Genomic DNA, 19,852 nt, shown 5'->3' on the forward strand with positions numbered 1-19,852 from the left:
ACGTGTCATACCTCAGTCAATAACATGAATCATGTCACTTAGGTGATAATGTAATGGATGATCTTAAACCCTGAATCTTGGCCTTTTTGAGAGGCAGGTTTGAGTAAATGAACTCTCATTCCCTGTACCCTTCAAATCTCATGATTTGATTATTTTAATGAGTCTTTGGTTTCTAAAATTCATTTTCTCTCTGTCTCTTAATTCTATAAAGTACAGAGACAGAAAAAAGCTAGGTTAAGACTATAAGAGCTATTGGCAGTAGAGAAAACAATATGTTAAGTACAATAACTTAAGTATAAATAATAGGTTTTATATATTAAACAGCACCTTTGAGAAATACTGAAGAAAGTGTACCGGTCTAAAGGTAACCAAGATTAATCATTCCGTCATGCTCAAATAAAAGGCACAGAATTACAGAATTTATATATAAAGTAACTAGGAAGTCCTATCTAGATTGCTAGTGTCACTTTTGAGAAAAAAAGGAAAATAATACAAAATAATTAGTCCTTTTCTTTATGTATAAAAATTCTCACAGCTGATAGTGGAAGCACCAGGAGCAGAATATTTAGCATCCTATAGTCTCTCTCCTTCAGGCCCCCATGAAAGCCACCCCAGCTGAAGTATTCATTGACGTACCATGAAAAAACAGATTGTGTGTGTGTTTAAAAATCTTTAGCTTAAATGTTGGAAGAAAATAAGAAATTCTACACTTAATTCCTGTAAATAAATTTATTCATTTCTGGAATAAATGACGGTTAGAATTTTTTAGAAAAACATTCTACGGTCAGTTACTCTAGAACCCACTGAAGAATCTCATTTTTGTAAAAAAAAAAAAAAATTAAAAAATAAAAAAATAAAAATTAATAATTTGTTTCTATTCTCTGGTGCTTTCATCACGAATCAAAAAGCAGCTGCAGAACAAGTCCTTAGTCCTCATTCCCGACCCTATCCTCATTCTTTACTCTTGCCTTAAGACAGAGAAATTCGGAAACAGTCACCGAGAGCTCACGTCTAGAAGCCACTGCTCCATCTTTAGCAGGGATGCGACTCCTGTCTTCAGAATAAGGTTCAAACTCTTCAGCAGGGCCCATAAAGCCCTTCATGAGCTGTTCCCTGCCCACTTTCTCAGCCTCATCCCAGGCCCTTCCCGGGGTTTCTGCCCTAATAGCTCCGACAGCACCCTTCTTGGGGAAGCGTCCTCTGCCCCAGAGTCTATTAGTACTCCTCTCCTTGCTCCCCTACGCTCCATCACAGTGTTGTCTACCTAACTCTGAATGAGCAGGTCTGGCCCCCAAGGCAGGGTCACTTCCTGGGACCCAAGGAATTCATTTCCGCACGTCCAGGGCTAGTCCTGGGCTGCGACTCACGGACGCACACGTGGTGAAGTGGACTGGACTGGACGCACAGCGGGCGGCTGATGCCCAGCGTCCGCACAAGGATGCATGGGGCAGGCGAGGGAAGGTAGGGGGCCCCGAATTCTGTCTCTGCCACCCTTTTCGGCTTTTAACATTTGAGAAATACCGTAAGCAAAGCGACATCATTACCCTTCATTGTACTTGTTCAAGGTCCTAAGGATCGAGTTACGCCCTTTCAGGTCCAGGTCCAGGCTCAGGGGGGCGGAGTCCCCGCGCTGGATGGTCCTCTCGCCCAGGAGACCTCCTCCAGCACCCCGTCCAGGTCTTTCTGCCAGTGCCCAGGCCCGGATCAAGAGGCAGATCTCCGGGGTAGTGTCCTCAGGGCCAGGTCACCAGACCTTGCCTGGCAAGCATCACTGAAGGTTCAAGGAGCCCAGGCCCCAGCAGGCCCTCAGGCTCCTCAGACCACGCGGGCCTCCAACGGCAGCAGCTGAGGCACTGTCTTCGTGCGCCTGCGCAGCCCACGCCTGCTACGTGGCGGGGCGGGGCGGGGGGGGGCTGCGTGTGCGCAGACTCACTAGGGCTTTGCGGACCACGTGGTCAGACTCGTGTGAGAACTACCGATTGGTGTCTGGAGAAATGGCTTCTTCAAGTATCGGTTGGTGATGTCGGCCCTTCTGGTGCCTCCGCCAGGGTCACTGATGAAAAGTCGGTCCTTCACCTTCTCTGTCCTCAGAGGGAAATTGTAGTGCAGATGCCTTTTAGGAGGTGTAAATATTGAAAAAGGTAGCTGAGTCCATGACTACCCTCTGTCCTTTTTGTTTTTTAAACGTAAGGCGCCAACGAAGAAAATGAAGAGACAAGACATCAGGACGACTTTTTCATCCACCTGCTGAGGTGAGTCAACGTTTCAGGTTAGACCTGGTATCAGTTTTCTGTTTGATGTGCAGAGTCCTTAAAACGACGTGTGTGAAAAGATGTGTAAAGAAGTAGCGGTAGCAGCGGGCAGATACACAAGGGGCCGATGAGGGGTCTGAGCAAACATGGATTCAGACTGAGAATGGTCGGGGGCAGCTCATGAGCAGGCGCTAGGGGAAAGGTTTCTTTCTAGAAGATGTGGAAGCAAAGCAAGGGAATTATAGGTTAGACAGCTGTCTTTCTTGAGCGCTGGGGTTGGTTGTTCTTAAGTTTAATTTTCTCGGGCTGGAGTACGTTGATTCTGGCTTTGGTTTCAGTTTGCTCATGTAGGCTCTCAAGGCCTTAGAGCCACTCTGGTCTAAAGGCCTCCTTGTGTAGCTGCTTTCCCACGTTGGCTTATCTTACTTAAACTGCGCCATTGTTACTACTTGAACTGGTGAAAATACGGACCCCTGGGGAGGTTAGGGATCTTGTTCATAGTCACACGGCTTATAAACGTGCAAGTTGGGGTTCTGATTCCAGCAGTCTAGCTCCAGAACCTGTACCCCTTTGCTTTCTTTGGCCTCCTTCAGGAAGAGCTGTGCTGTATGACCGTCGCAGAATTGGTGAAATTACGAGGTCTGGGCATGGTTCTCAGCACTAGTTCTGACTGTGTGCACTCCATCGTACTACTCTTGGACTTTTGTTTTCTCTTCTTACAGTGTAAGGCCTTGATGCTCCTGAAAATACTTATGCAACAGGATGCTCCAGAGTCGGGGGCTCTGATGCGTATGCCTTCAAGAATTCCTCAAGTTGTTTCATCTTCTCAGCTCAGGCACGATGTTTCTGGTGCCAGGATGCCAGGCTCAGGAGCACGCTCTTCACCCAATTTTGCAGTCATTAACCTTTTGATTGCCAGTACATCCATTTCAAAGACAGTTCTCTCAAATAGACGAATTGCCATCTGTATTACACAGCTACTAACAAAACAACTAGGGAAAAAATGGGCCACTCCACCTCCGAAGTTTCCGTTTTAGAAAGTTCTCTGTGATTAACATAGATAACTAATCACTTGAAGGACCCTGCTTTTCCCTTCCTGTGCCTTAATTCCTGCTCTTATGTCTTAAATTCACCCATAAAGAGCAAACCCAAGAAACTGTAGGTACACTACCTTCAACCCTAATAAAGGCGGAACCCCGGGTTTGTACTTTCTCTCTGTCCCTCTCCCTTGCTACAGGACTGACTTGTGAGTAGTATGTCCTGTACTTCAACGTTTCCCCATGGTTGTTGCTGAGGTGCAACTTACAATTACAGTAAGAACCACAAGGGTCAGTCCAGCCACATCACTTGTTCCATAGGAGGCACATCCGTGGGGGCCACCATGAGTTGTAGGGCTCAGGTGAAGGCCTTAAGGCACTCAGGTCAATAGCATCACTATCAATAGGCTGAGACCAACAGAACTAGACATTGCAGTTAGCATTCTCTGACTACATGAAGCAACATTTGGCCAAAAAGTCTGTACCAGATTATAAATGTTGCTAAGTTCTTAGGTGAGTGGCAGGTATTTTGAAAACAAACTCAAACTGCGAGTGAGGTTTAACCTGGGTAGGGTCCATGAGTGGAGAAAGAGATTGGTGGAACCTATTGAGGACAGGTGAGCCAGCTGGTTGAACTGAATAAAGGGATATGTCCATTTTTATTTTATTATTATTTATTATTATTTTTAAAGATTTTACTTATTTGAGAAATATTTATATTTCTTGAGTGAAGTCTTTGTACTCAAACCCAGCATTTATTACTTGTAAATAATTACCTGCTGGTGGGGAGAGGCAAAGGGAGAGGGAGAAGCAAACACCCTCCTGAGCCAGGTACCCATAGTCATGATCATTGTGGGGCAAGGGATATTCAGTTTTTGAGTGAAGTCAGGGAACTGAGGAGTGGAGTAGAGATGGGTTTGGGGAGAAGAGTGAACATTGCGAAAATATAAATTGCCTTGTCCAGAAGAAGGAAGTCTGGAGAGAGGAAGGCTTTGTTTGTTTTACTTGAAAAATGAAGGGAGAACGGCAAAAATTAGCCAGTTTTAAGAAAATGCTGATGTCTACGTCCTCTCCATCCTGTGAGAATTCAGACACACTGGCAATGTGGCCACATTTGTCTGGCTTGCCCCTGATCTGCTCAAGTACCCCTTAGTTCTTTGCAAATCCCCACTTCCAGAGTATTTCTGGGAGTCCCTGGAATTTTCACATTGTTCTGTAGCACAGCAGCCACTTTCCATCTGCATCTTTGTCTTCCCAGGCCATGTAGCTGCCTTTTTCAAGAAGGCTGTTTTGACCTAGGTGCTGTCCCCCAATGCTTCCCAAGCTCCAAGGCCCTGGGGGTTCAGCAGCCTTGAATTTTCTTCACTCCTCCTCACAGAGCAGGAGCCTCATCATGTCCATGTGCAAATGAGAACGCTCCTTTCTCCATGGGGATCAAGCCTGGTTTGACCAGACAGGGAACTAGACTCCATGTTCTGCTCTTTCAGTTTGAGCTTTGGATACTTGAACTCAAAGCTTCCTGTAGGATCTTTCCCCCTGATTCAGATCACTTCTACAAATAGAGGCCTGGCTACTCTTGGCACCTCCCTCCCAGTCACCCAAATTTAAGATGAGTTTGGCCAGCATCTGCTTCATGGGACAAGGGGACAGTTGTGACAGATTTTTAAAGGGATTTAACAAATGCAAAATATACTCTGGAAAAAGCTTTCAGAAAAGTGTAGGCCAGGCGTGATTCAATGATATGTATGTATCTATGATGTGTTTGTACATTCTTGAATGATAACTCTGAACCCATGCATTTCATGAGATCTTGACCTAACTCTTAGAATTTAGAGTTGGTTGATGGTCTGGAGCCCTGGAAATCTAATAATAACCCGTGTTTTTCTGAAGAGGGAAGACACTAAATACAGGATGCGCTTGGGTTTTCCTTGTATGGTTTCAGTTATATTTCTTGAGTGAGGAATTGGTACTCAAATCCAACATTTATTACTTTGATGTGAAAAAAGCATATGTATACTGGCATTAAGATAAAGCCTGATCTATCCTGTTTTATATTACTCTAATTAAAAAATATGTAAAATCTTAGTTTTAGGTAATGGCTTAGCACAGTGTTTGGTCATGAAGTAGTAATATATTTTTTTGAGCAAATGAATGCATAAATTAGTAAGTTTTTAGATAATCCAGAATGAAAATCCATAAAGCCTTCAATAATTTAGGATCAGTATTTTAAGTAACTTAGTATTAGTATTAATAATAAGCATATGACTTCTGTGCTGGAGTATAGTATTTCTACTCTAGTCACTTTCTTAGGTCTTAGGTCACAGGTTCATTTTTAGAAAGCTTAGAAGATTTAACTTAAAATTAAAGTCTGATTTTATTTTTCACAGGAAGTCTAACACTTAGATGACATAAGTATCCAAGGAATAGAATTTTTGTTTTTCTCAAGCACACAGAATAGTGCCCTGTAGAGTAGGCACTAAATCAATTTTGATTAGTCAATGAATGAATACTTTACCCAGTTGCATAAAAACATGATTACATTGTTTGAAATGAATCTACTACATAAGAATATTATGCTTACAGCATAGTTAAAATTGTAAAGGTTTGCAGTCTTGTTTTTTACAGTGTAAGAAGCCTCAACTTAAAATACAATCTTGGGTGGTTGAAACCCAAATCTATTAGCATCTTTTAACTCTCTAGCCAAAAGAGGAGTTGGGGGCCAAATCAATTGACACTCTAGATATTGAGTTAAGGGACTCTCAGGTGAGATTAAAAGTCACAGGGTAACTTTCAGGTGGCAAGTGCTGAAAGTAATCGTATTATATTACTAAACCCCTTTTCACCCACCAGAGAGTTAGGTAGTTCCTTCCACATTTACCACAGGTTTACTGTTGAGAAACAGGTTTGTTTGTTTTCTTGTTTTGGAGCTACAAATCTCTGCTTCTATCCCAGACAATAAGAAGAGTGGGAGTAATGGTTAGGAGCACTGCCTGAACTTGGGAGCCGGACTGCCTGGGTTCAAATTCATCCTTCAATCTTTGCTAACTGCTCATCCTAATGACAAGATTTAATCTCTCTGCTTTAGTTTTCTCATCTGGAAAGGATGCTGATTATAGTACCTGTTTCACAGAGATCTTGTGAGCACTAAGTATATTAATTTGTGTAAGTGTCTAGGGATGTGCCTAGCATATAGAGTGGGCTAAATATTTGCTGTTACCATTAGTACTACTACTAAAGTAAAATGAAAAATAGAATGTGTTTGATGGAAATTTATTTTAAAAATCAACTTTGCTAGAAATGCTTCTCTTCTGTAAAGCAAGTCTTACTTTTTAAGTCATTTATGTGGATTTGTAGTATGCCACTCCTACAGCCATTTTGGGAGCACTATTTAGTTCCTAGACCCTCCGACCATAGAGCATATGTCTTTATTTTCACTTAGCTGCCAAGCTTCATGGTGAAGGACACAGCATTCCTGATCACCCAAACTGCTAAACAGTTGGGACCCAGGCAGAGGAGGAAATTTGGAACTATGTAATGTTCCCCTGACATAATACATCTGCTTTCCCAGGTACAGGAATTCCATTCTTCTCATCTGCCTCTTCCTTGATTTTGATTTCTCTACCTTTTCTTTCCCTATCTGTTTTGTTCCATTTGGCTTTTAAAAATAACTCTCAAGCTTCAAAAATGGGTGATACTTTGCTATTTCCAAACTGTTTTCACATAATGTTGTCTTATTTGATCTTTCCAACAGCTCTATGGAGAAAGGCAGATAAAAATATTTGACCAATCTATCTGTACTTTTTCCCCTTCTCTTCTTAATCCAGTTTAGATTCATAGTCCATCATTGCAGTAATACTTCTGAAGATACCCCACACTTTTTTGCCCCTTTGGTATTTTATCATCCCCTCTTGCAAAACCCTAATCCTGGACAAAACCAAATTGGCCCTGTATCTGGATTCACATCTGAGCGATCAAGTCTTGACGAAGCAATCAGTTTGTTTGTGCTATAAATGTGTGACCACTTCTTTAAATGTGCCCTTGGTACAGCCTGGCAGTCCTCATCTGTTTCTCTGATCAGTTTATTCTCTATTTCCATTGCTTATCCAAAATCACCCTTTCTGTTCAATATTCTCATTCTACACATGACCCCCACCTTGGGCATGACCTCACTTCTGCTTTGATGGGGATGACATGAGCCATTATAATGGAGCCTCCTACATACTCCGTACCATCTCTGCAAACCTACTGATATAGGCAACAATGACATCCTCCTTTCTTTCATGCAGATAAACCACCCTTCCTCATGACTTAGGCCATGCCTTCCATGTACACTTTTGATTTCTTGATACTTAGACTGCAATCATCCCTTTTCTCTCCTATATTCAGTAGCTTTCTAGTGCATCTGTATTGTTCCCATTGGCTTTTAAACATGCCCATTTTTTTTTCCCATTTCAGAAACAAAACAGCCATAATCTGGATAAAACTCCCCCAGTGTACCATCCTTGGTCTGATCTTGTCCCCTTGCGAATGAGTTTAATGAACATGAAAAATACTCTGTAAATAGAAAGCTTTGTAGCTATCCAGGAGGCAGGATTTGATGAAATCAATGTACAAAGTACTGTGAGCCATTTTCAGTCTTCTGGTCATCCATCTCCCCAGTGTGGTAGTGGTATGTAGGAAGAAACAGTGGCAGGGAAATACATGCAGTTATCTATCATTAATGACAAACTAAGAAAAATCTCAAACACAGTCTTGAAAGATGAGCAATCATCGTGGACAGCAGAGACCAGCTTCTTAAGTTCCTGCAGAGCAGTTTAACTTCATGAGATAGCTTGCTGCTTCTTTTTGTTTTTAGCCAAATTCTTTTATATGATTTTTTAAAATTTATTTTAGGGGGAGGGGGAGCAGGTGTGCACAAGAATGGGAAGGGTAGAAGGAGAGGGAGAGAGAATCTGAAGTTGACTCTGCACTGAGTGTGAAGCCTGACATGAGGCTCGGTCCCAGGATCACAACCTAAGTGGAAACCAAGAGTGATGCTCAACTGATTGCACCACCCAGGCGCCTCTCCTTGTTGTGTTAAGTGGCACGAGTGAGGTGGCCATCATTTCTGGGAGGAGCTGAGAAAACCCCTCGTTCCAAAGGACTGACTGTATACACGTTGGGAATAACCAGGACAGGCTGGAATGAACAAAACAAGCAGCATTATTACTACAATCCTATTCCGTCCCGTGCCCCACCCCATCCCCACCCCATGACTCAAGGACAAAGTGCGCTCTTGTTAACCCGCAATGGGACTTGGCTGACACTTGTCTGTATTTCCCCAGCACACACTCAGAGTATTTTACAGAGAAAAGGCCCAGCTCACCCTGTTGGTTTTGGTGATTGCTCGTTTGGCAAAATAGGCTGTAGTGCAATTTGTGCAGAATTCCAAGACAGAGAAGATAATCAGCATGGCTGCAATTCCTTTCCCAGAAAGCTGCAATCAGGGAAAAACATACCAAAATCTTGACTAATCACACAAGCTTCACAAAGTTTTTGACTCATCAAATGTGCCATTCTCCTGCTCAACTTCATGATTGTTTTTTTATTATCATCAAATGCTTATTTTAGGGGAATGTGAATTAATTTTGAATTTTCTGCCAGAAAATGCCAGAAGAATTTCTTTTTCTCCACCAGACTATTTAAAAACATTATAAAGGAAGTACCCTTTTTTCCTTTGTGATGGCTTTCTTGTTTTTATAAAAATGTTACCTCCTTATTTAAAAAAATCAAGCTATGTAGAAAACAGTCTTCCCTAGGGGTGCCTGGGTGACTCAGTGGGTTAAAGCCTTTGACTTCGGCTCAGGTTATGATCCCAGGGTCCTGGGATGGAGCCTGGCATTGGGCTCTCTGCTCAGCAGGGAGCCTACTTCCTCCTTTCTCTCTCTCTCTCTCTTTCTCTCTGCGTGCCTCTTTGCCTACTTGTGATCTCTGTCAAATATATAAAATCTTAAAAAAACTCATCCCTAATGTCACTGCCTAGAAATAAGCAAAATTGAAATTTGTTGTCTATTATTCCCGGTCTCTATGTAGAGGCTGAAAGGCAGATAGAGAAATGGCTGCATGGAGTGACGGCAAGAGAGAAAGCATCACGAAAGAGGCGATGAGAGAAAGAAAGAGATAGAAACATTGTTCTTGAAGAATGGAATGGTTTTGTACTTGCTATTTTGGAGTAAAAGTATTACTTGATCTTTGAAAGAATAGAAATAGGTAAATTAAGTCTGCCAGAGTTAAAAGTTTAGGAATCCATGAAGAAGCTGAAGTACTTTTAAACCGAGTTTCCATTTTAGGCAGTATGAAGTGATTGCTATGAAAAATGAGGCAAGTGGAACTCTCATTTGACATCTCTCTTTTCTTCCCTCTCTTTACATCCCAGTTTTTGGTATTTTTGTGGTTTTTCATGTTTTTTTGGTGGAGGGTGCTGGGTGAACATCAAAAGCTTTATATTCACTTCTATAGCTGTTATTTCTTCAGTTTTTCAGTCTTACAGTCTTAGATGAATATTTAAATGGTCTCATGTCCTCTTATCTCTTTACGTAGTTTCTCCCTGCCTTTCTGAATCTTGATTTAATTTAACCCCTATGTGGTGTAATATTCTCTTTTTTTTTAAGCACCAGTGTGTTATCATTGTTTACTGAGAGTATCTTGTTTTTGCTTATATGCTTGTACAAGAATTTTAAAGGTTGATATTCAGGATCTATAAAGAACTCCTCAAACTCAACACACACAAAACAGACAATTATATTAAAAAAATGGGCAGAATATATGAATAGACACTTCTCCAATGAAGACATACAAATGGCTATCAGACACATGAAAAAATGTTCATCATCACTAGCCATCAGGGAGATTCAAATTAAAACCACATTGAGATATCACCTTACACCAGTTAGAATAGCCAAAATTAGCAAGACAGGAAACAACATGTGTTGGAGGGGATGTGGAGAAAGGGGAACCCTCTTCCACTGTTGGTGGGAATGCAAGTTGGTGCAGCCACTTTGGAGAACAGTGTGGAGATTCCTCAAGAAATTAAAAATAGAGCTTCCCTATGAATCTGCAATTGCACTACTGGGTATTTACCCCAGAGATACAGATGTAGTGAAAAGAAGGGCCATCTGTACCCCAGTGTTTATAGCAGCAATGGCCACGGTCGCCAAACTGTGGAAAGAATCAAGATGCCCTTCAATGGACGAATGGATAAGGAAGATGTGGTCCATATACACCATGGAGTATGATGCCTCCATCAGAAAGGATGAATACCCAACTTTTGTATCAACATGGATGGGACTGGAATTGCTTATGCTGAGTGAAATAAGTCAAGCAGAGAGAGTCAATTATCATATGGTTTCACTTATTTGTGGAGCATAACAAATAGCATGGAGGACAAGGGGAGGTGGAGAGGAGAAGGGAGTTGGGGGAAATTGGAAGGGGAGGTGAACCATGAGAGACTATGGACTCTGAAAAACAATCTGAGGGTTTTGAAGAGGGAGGGGAGGTTGGGGGAATTGGAGAGGGCACAGATTGCATGGAGCACTGGGTGTGGTACAAAACAATGAATACATTACTTTTAATCTGCTAGAGGATGAAAAAGAATGTTGGTAATACAGTAGACATTAATAATTTTATTTAATTCCAAAATAAGTTAGAAAATATATTTGGTAATTACCTTGCTCAATTTCTCTAATGTTAACCATTTCTAGAAGGTAATAAACACTCAATAAATGTTAGTGTTTGTTAAAAAAAAAAAAAGAATTTTATTGGATGTGTTATTCTTGAGTCACAGTTTCTGTTCATCAAAACTTTGTGACATTGCTTCATTATTTTCCCCCATTGAATGTTGCTGTGATGGGGACTGAATCATACTGATTTTTTTTCCAGCTCATAGGTATTGGATTTTTATCCCTAAAATCTTAAAGAACCCTTTGTTCTTTATCATTGTGATAAAGACTCATAGGGAGTCTTCTATAGATAATTGGATATAGATATAGATAATTGGATAATATTTCTTCCATTTTTTTTCTTCCATTTTTAAAAATCTATACCACTGATGTGCTATGGTATAACATGGTTTGTCCTGCTACTTGGTATTTCCTTTTATTGTCTCTGTGTTAAATTGAAAAATGTGTACCTAGAATTGAATTGAATATCAGTTCCTGAAACCCAGTGCTATGTCTGGGACATGTGGTAATCACAGATGAGAGTCACTGTATCATAGCACAGGAATTTGAGCTAAAATTTGAGGGTGTGGCTTTCCAGACAAGTAAGGAATCTAACCATGATAATGAGGAAACTCAGTGTATTCCTGATTTATGTGACTCACATTCAAACCAGGGCACATCTTGTGAGGAAGAAGGAAGGCACATGTGTTTGCATCCATTTTATTATCTGACATGTCTTTTATTCCAATCAACTGAATTGTATCTTTTTCTCAGAATAAGCAATAGGCATCTGAGTGCTTCTGCTGACCAATGGGAATCTTAAGTCTTCTTTCCTTTTTCCTTCCCTTTATCCTTTCATTTGTTCCTTTAGTCACTCTAAGGTATTTGGATAGTTTCCCTACCATTTTTTTTTTCTCAATTTTCTCGTTCTTAAAGTGAACAACTGTATATAGGCTTTACTTTTGTTTGGATATAGTATAGGTAAGTTTTCCTTGATTGTGTTTCTACTTAACTACATTGATTTTGTCTTTCTTATTTCCAGTTTCAATTTCAGAGACAGATACTGTTTTATGTTCATTTTACTGAATGCTAACCATGCAGCTGTAGCAGTGAAAGAGATGATTTAGCTGGCACTGAGCACAATTCTTGCTATTGAATGTAGACTTCGCCTTCTCTTTCTTTTGAGAAATGTCTATACTAATACCTGCTACAAGACCAGAGGTATATTCTGTTCCTATGGATTTCTGCTAATTTCTCCACGTTATCAAGGGGTACTGAAAGATGTTAATTCTGGTGCTCTGCTTTTCTTGAGGTCCTGGGGTGCTACACAAGGGCTTTTGTCATTCAAATTTTGCTTTATACTTTCTTTTTTTTTTTTTTTTTTTAAGATTTTATTTATTAGAGAGTAAGTGAGTGCATGAGCAGAGGGAGGGGAGAGGAAGAGGGACAGGCAGACTCCTGTTCGGGTGGTGAGCTGGATGCAGAGCTCAGTCCTAGGATCCTGAGATCATGAACTGAGCCAAAGTCAGTCACTTAACTAAGCCACCCAGATGCCCCTGCTTTATACTTTCTTAGAACTGGCTGCTTTCCACTTAAGTCTTCTTAGCTCTAGATTGGAGAACCTTAGTGAGACTTGTCCGTATTTTTTGGTGTCCTGCTTTTCTTAGGTTTGTTTCTGGGGAATAGAAGACAGGATTAGGTGATGTACTTTCTTCTACTACCTCGAGACACAGCAGACTCTTTTGGTTTTTTACTTGGATGCTAATTTAAAATGTAGTTTTTGAGTAATTTTTGTTTCTTGGTTTGGTATTATAGAGGATAAATTTTGTGTTCTTGCTCTTTCCTTCTTACTTACCAAGAAGTTGCCTCATATTCTTGCCCTCTTATAAGTGCTTCTGTACACTTTCTCCACTCTTGGGGTAATTGTCAGAGTCTATGCTTTGTCTAATGTGATTATGAATGAACAGTTCTGTCTTGAGAACATTCAGAGGCACGTGTTTCATTTTGAAGTTGTTTCATTCTTTGAGTTTCTCTAATGAAAGTGAAATGTCCTTGTTGTAGCCAGTTGCCCCTCATCCCATACTTACTCTAAAATAAAACTATGCAATAACTTGACTATCTTATTTACATAGAGTTTAAAATTTTTGGAAAATTCTATCTGGGTATCTTTAAGTGTCCTTAGGTGTTGTCCCATTGTTCACGTGATTAACAGTGAGACCAATAAAGGATGTCCTTTCTGCCCGACTTTGTCTGTAGAGATAGCCCTCCCACTTTTTCTGCAGTCCTAGAGATCACATGATCAGAAATAGGGCTGGAATAGAAAAAAGGATTTTCCACTAGGGCTACTATACAGTCATCAGAGGTGAAAAAAATGGACCCTCTGTGCGAGAATGTAGGGGAGGCACATGGTAGATCATGGGATACTTACAACTGCCCAGTAGTCTTGGTTGGGTAGGCCATTGATGCTCACATCCACCAGCAGCAGAATCACTCCAATGAAGGCAAAGAAAGTACTGACAATGTTCATTCCTAAGCTGCTTTTGATCTAATGGAGATGACAGGAAAAATAAATCATATAGGAGAAAAAAATTGAATAAGTAAGAAACAGTTAATGTAATGGTTCTTAATCTTTGAAATCTTGAAAAAATTTTTGAAATTAAGATGACTTTTCTTTCCTTTGCCTTTCTGAGTTTTCATGAAAACTACTCTGTATGCAGCCTAAATGTAGTGTACTTCTGAAATCGGTAGAAAAATGTAAATAATACAAAGTAGAAGCTAATCTGTTGGGGTTGCCTAAAAGCCTCACACACAATAACAATTTTTTCCCCTTTAAAGTAATAAAACAACAAATAAACCATTAATGAGCATTTTTCTGTGACAGGCACTGTGTTTAAATCATTTAAATACAGTATCTCAAGAAGCTCTTACAATGACCATATGATGTAATACTATGTAGCATCCAGTTTTATAGATGGAAAAGTATGTATGCAAAAACATCTTTGCTGATGAAATTAGAAATTGATGAAAACCCTGAAGTCTTTCTAGGGACTAGATTAAAAAATCCAGATTTAGAATGAGGAACTCATTGGGCTTTTGTGGGTAGAAGTGTAGGGTAGAGTACAAAACTTTCTTGTTTCTACAAGAAGATTTTGACATGTTCTGTGCTGGGACAACATCAGAAAGATCCGTAAATCGTCCAGAGAAAGGATGATCTACTTTTTTTTTTTTATTACAACAGAAGTGGTTAATTGGGATTAGGTTGATTTAGTTTAGTTTAGCCTGGTCTTTAATCTCTAGCCTAATGTTTAGTGTCTAGTTTAGTGTCTGTTCTAGCCTCTAGTCTAGTCTCTGGTATCTAGGAGAACACGAACAGCGTGATTCTGTGTTCCCATTTTTCCATTCTTTCCTCTTGTGCTGGAGTAAATATAATCTTGAAGCCACCTCTGCTCTAGTTGTCACCATTTCTTGGCAAATCATTTTCTTTCTCCTGTTTCAGAAGTAGACCAGGAAATTGCAAAAGTTGGAGAGCTGTGACCAAGAAAATTGAGAGACCTGTCTCAGTGATTATTTTTATAAACTCTTTTTGTGTATCCAGTTGGTGCTGTTAGTGATGATTTAACATAAAACAAAAGTCAAATCTGAGTAAAAATAGGCAATATGTGCAAATAAAAAATAAAAATACAAACCAAGGCAGAACTGAGAAATGGCAAATGAATAATAGAGTCTTTGATAGTGAAGCGGCAGGTGGGTATTTCCTGGCTCCTATATTCTGCTTTGGGCTTCCCCTAATTCAGTGCGACCCAACTGAGCCAGGTAGCCTTTAGGGTAAAGCTCAACAACCTTATCTATACCACTTCTCACTTTTGTGATTGAAGAATCAGAAGGGGCATTTCTGAGGGGCAAATTTTGTGGACCATGCTGAGGCACACATACCATGGAGGCAATCAGTAGAAGTAGTTTTGGGAAAAAGTGCTTCCCTTTGCATTTGTTGAATCCACTTTCTCAATTTTCCTCTCCAAATCAATTAAATGAATCTTCAGAAGAGTTTAATAAGTAGAAACATTCTGACTTACCAGAGTAGGAGAAAGCTTCTTGGATGCCAGTATAGAGAGAGTACCCGTAGTAATGAACTGTAGAAACAGACACATTTATTTATGAAAGATGGGTTCTTCAGTCCTGGAGCTTCTCTCTTTGTAGGAAAGACTGGTCTATTTATATTCATCTAGTTTACCTATCAAAAATTCCTCTCATACTTCTCCATTTTTCTGGAGAAATCTTCAGAAATTGTTTCAATTTGACTTCTCCCTTTTTTTCTCCCCTTAGTTTCTTACATGTAAGGAGCTTATTCTTTTGTGAGCTTACCTTGTGCTGACGGTCTGTGAACTCGTAGCTCAGTCTCTTGTCATTATCAGTTGCATAGTTTTAATCATGCTCCCCATCACCTCCTTTTGCCTCTCTCTACCCAATGCATACATTTCCATCTTAAATGTAAACAGGAAGTAAAAATTTGGCTTCTTGGTTACTGGATCAGGGTAAACTTGAGGGTATGAGTTTAAGCTGCAGGTTAAAATGGAGAACAGAAGCTCTCCCTTATTTATACCCAACCAGAGCTGTTATTTCTCAATTTTTCAGATGATCAGATGTGAGGCTGATGAGAAAATGAGCTATGCATAGGCTAGGAGTAGCTGTCCTCAATAAACTGAGATGGATAAGTGTTGTAGCAGCTTACTCACAGAGATGCCACCCCAGAACGGATATCCACTAATAAGAGCAAGGGAAGCAAATCCCAAAACTGATCCATAAACGGAGTACATGAAGCCCAAGATAGTTCCGAAACCAATGTGCATCAATCCAATCATGATCTGGATTGCCTGAAAAAAGAAAACAGACATTTTAAAGTTGTTTCTTCATTTACAGTCACTAATGAGACATTCCTGACATTGCTGCTGCTGCTTATTTATTGTACCCTCTGTCAAGATCCACGAATGTCCTTTAGGCATACATACCTTTACAGCAGGAGGTGAGCCATGAAGAATTTGGCATATACTGGCACAGGGCCTTCCTCGTGGGCCTCGTTTGAGGTGTTTGGGTGGCTTGTAAGGGTGGCCAAGGAGAGCTCTTCAGAAGGTGCTACTGATTAAGCATGCATTGGTGTCTCCGAAGAGCCTCTAAAAGACTCTCTGAAGAAATGCTTTAATTGTGACTTTGATGGCTATTTCAGATGGACCTGTTCTCTGCTTGGGAGATTCCAGTTATGAGGATGATATCATGAAGGAAGTCACAAGGGGTTTACGGGGCATTAACTACATGCTTGAGAGTAGTCTCAACACTTTACATTTATTTTTTCATGTAATCTTCCCAGCAGCTGGATAGAGACACAAAGATGCCTGTTTCTGTCTTCTCAGGCTGCTACAAGAAAGTACTGCGCTACCCTCTGGGTAGCTTATAAACAATAGAAATGTTTTGCTACAGTTCCAGAGGCTGGGAGGTTCTAAGTTCAAAGTACCAGCGTGGTTGCCTTTTAGTGAGGGCCCTCCCCCTGGCTCCTAATGGTGCCTCCTCACTGTGTCCTCACATAGTGGAGAAGGGTTCACGATCTCCCAGGAGCCTTTTTCATATGCCCGTTCCTGAGAGCTCCACCTTCTACTAGTAAGTACCTCCTCAAGGCCCATGTCCTAACACTATCATTGTTAGGGTTAGGATTTCAACATAGGAGTTTTGGGAGGTCATTCGGAGCATAGCAGTGTCCATATGGTTACTGAGGGGCCACAAATTGATTCCAGAACACATGCCTTTTAACTATTAAATACAGCTTTCCCTCGGGCTCAGCTCCAGCTCTTCCATGAAGTTGTCTTGAGTATATTAGTCAATTTCAGCTATCTTTTCTCTTTCTAAATTTCTGTTTTATCTTATGTAAATTAGACATCTTATTACTTGGTTTTGTAAGAATTTTTATTGTTCTTTTTTTTAATTGCAGGCATGTAAATATTTTCTTATTGGCCAAGACATATTCTCAAAGATGAGATCTATTTTGTACCTCTTAGGGCACCTTATTTCATCCTGAATAAACATCTTTGTGTAAAATAAGTGTTTCTAGTTTGGGCCAGAAGCTAACTGTAGGTTTACCATTGGTTTCTTCCCAAGCTTACATCTTATCTGTCCAAGAAGACTGCAAATACAAACATTGCTGTGTTTATTTCTTTAATAACTTGATACTGAATACAGTTATTAAGTTAAAACAGTTGGAAAAAATCACAGCTTCCTAAATAATGCTAAGAAATTAGTATTTTCTTTGACTAATGAATTTCTTTGAGAATAATAAAAACTATGAATCTTCTTGAAAAACTCTTGTCACACATTCATACAGACACACAAAATCTTGTTACACATCCATACATACACACACAATACTGTTGCACAGGACTTCAGAGGTGTCACAGGCTAAAGCCAGTCATGGATCTCAGTTAAAGAACTCCTGAATTAGGCATTATAATCGGTTGTTACAAACTCTTCCTTAGAGCAGCAATTGAGTCATCTGGCCAAAGACTTCTTATTCTCATCCTTGCCTTCATCTTGATGGCAGTCAGATACTGGATTAGTACTGGCTTACTTTTCTCTTAGTATAACACTGGCTATACCATTTACTTACCAGACTTGCCTGCAGGCCAGACAGTAATTTGGACTTTTGGCCACTGAACAACTTTGAGTTCTGAATCAATTAAGGCAGATGCTCCCCATCCTACCACCTAAAGTCCCTGCATTGTTGTGGTGACTGGGAGCTACTAATAGCGTAAGTGTATAATCTTTAGGGAGAAGTATTCTGCCAGCTGGAACTTTTAAAAGTAAAACAGCATCTGTCACTTTAAAGTGCTGTTCTTGAGTACCTCTTCGTTGCCAGGCAGAATGCTCCAGTGTTAGAGTACAAGCCAGGACTTCTGTCTTCCAGACTCACAAGGTCTGGCCTCCACCCTTTCTCTGCTCTCCTCGAGGCTACAGCCTCCCGCCATCATACTGTTCTACTTTACTGGCCTCCTCCCTGTTCATCAAACACAGCACCCACATCTTCCTCTAATGATCCTCCCAACTTTGCCTGGAAGCTCTTGTCCTGGTATCTGTGTCGCTTGCTCTTCCCTTCATGTCTTTGCTCAAATGTCATCTTCTAAGGAAAGCCTCCTCTGATCAACTTGAAATTGCTCCCCATACCCTTCACTGCTTGGTACTAACCAGCTCTTTTACACTTTATTCTGTCCACATCATTTATCACCTTCTAACACATCGTGTACTTTAGTTCTGTTTTATGTTTATAGTCTGAGCCTGCGATTCTGATCTAGATGAGGGCACCTGTGTGGGGTTGGCTTTGTGGGGTCCCAGTTTGTCCCTTTGCTCAGTGGGAGCAGGGGATTTTCTTTCTCTGCCAGGAGGAGAATCAAAGCCACCCTCCAAGCCTAGATCTGTCTGCTAGAGAGTGCAATGTTTATTTTTACTTTTCTAAAGTGGTAAAACCTGAAATAGTAGTAAGTAAGTACTAAGTACTAAGTACTTACTAAGTAGTACTAAGATGACTGGACGAGTTTCTGGTACATAAGGGGCACTCAGTATAACCTACTGAATGCTCTAGCAGAGAAGTTAGAACTGCACACAGGAGAGACAGTACTGTGGAGTGGAATTGTTAGTGGCATGAATGGCGTATCTGGAAAGCACAGTAAAAACTATAACAGTTCTCTCTGTGCAGGTGGAATCTTCATCTACAAGTAGATACAATACTTACATAAACAAGATTATTAGTGTTTGAAGTGCCCTTTGTAGAAGTAGCATGGCAGTTAAGTCATAACGTCTGCACAGGCCCTGGGTGAAAGGCACAGCAAATGGAATGGCCGTGAATTCTTTCCAACCCAGTTCCCCCAGACTGCCCATTTATAGTTGCTTCGGTTTTGAAGGTAGCTATCAATGTTCATTTTAATGTGAATCCACCTGTATACACAAATACCAGGCTTGCAACTAATCTGAGACAGGATCGAGGGTGCCCAAAGTGTCCTTTGCAGAAGTGAGATCAAGCTAGAAGTAGCGGTGTTTCCATAATGTCAGTGTTACTGAATTATCCTGCTGGGAAGAGTACTTTGTCACCTGTTAGAGTCTTGCTTGAATCTAAAATAAATTGAATTCAGGGTAAAGTCTATATGCAGATGAATTATTTCTGCCTTAAAGGGACACAGTTTCCTTTAACGTTCAGAACTTTTTAATGATTGGATGTAGGTCATGAGATCATAAACTTTTCTCCACCTATTACTTATAGGTACAATATAACCTTGAAAATGCAAAATTGGAATTCTCACTGTAAGTAGACTTACCCCTAATATCTTTGCTTCTTCTCTAAAGTTTGTGATTGCTGTTCCTAAGGCTGGGTTTAGCACCTGTGTATTTCCTTGACCTTGATGACTGTTGGTGATGATTCCTGGAGACCCGAGGAAGGGAGGCTGGCCACTCTGAGCTTGGTTTCCCAGGTGTATGAAACCCACAGGTTGTTGAAAGCCAGGAGCCATGATGCTGTTTGGCGGGTAAGGATTGAGTACGGTTTCATACATTCGGGGCTGGGTTGTTGCCTGGGATGACATCACTGTGTCCTAAGTACTACAAAAACATAACAAACTGATTAACTTACCCACAAAAAAAGTTAAAGAAAATCTTGTCAAATGTCAAATACTATATAAATACTATAGAGCAAGTGAGCAAATAATAGGCAATGACGACCAACGTAAACATGAACCTCTTTAGACTTTGGAATCTGTATACCCTGGGTTCAAAGGAAGTGAAGGAGGGGAAGACAGGAGTGACTTTATTTTGATTTGGTAAAGTATTTATGTATATT

The 19,852-nt window shown here is 40.4% G+C and overlaps 1 protein-coding gene across 1 annotated transcript; it reads right to left on the reverse strand.

Annotated features, from left to right (window-relative positions):
- Positions 1-8,365: 8,365 nt before the first annotated feature.
- MS4A12 (membrane spanning 4-domains A12) lies at positions 8,366-19,598 on the reverse strand. The gene is made up of 6 exons (XM_059400152.1): positions 19,335-19,598; positions 15,720-15,857; positions 15,060-15,116; positions 13,415-13,531; positions 8,655-8,765; positions 8,366-8,467 (listed from the first exon to the last, which is right to left on the reverse strand). The coding sequence occupies exons 1-6, from the start codon at positions 19,596-19,598 to the stop codon at positions 8,366-8,368; spliced, it is 789 nt and encodes a 262-aa protein (XP_059256135.1).
- Between the last annotated feature and the right edge of the window lie 254 nt (positions 19,599-19,852).

The sequence above is a fragment of the Mustela nigripes genome, chromosome 1 (assembly GCF_022355385.1).
Source record: "Mustela nigripes isolate SB6536 chromosome 1, MUSNIG.SB6536, whole genome shotgun sequence".
In the NCBI taxonomy this organism is placed as follows: domain Eukaryota; kingdom Metazoa; phylum Chordata; class Mammalia; order Carnivora; family Mustelidae; genus Mustela; species Mustela nigripes.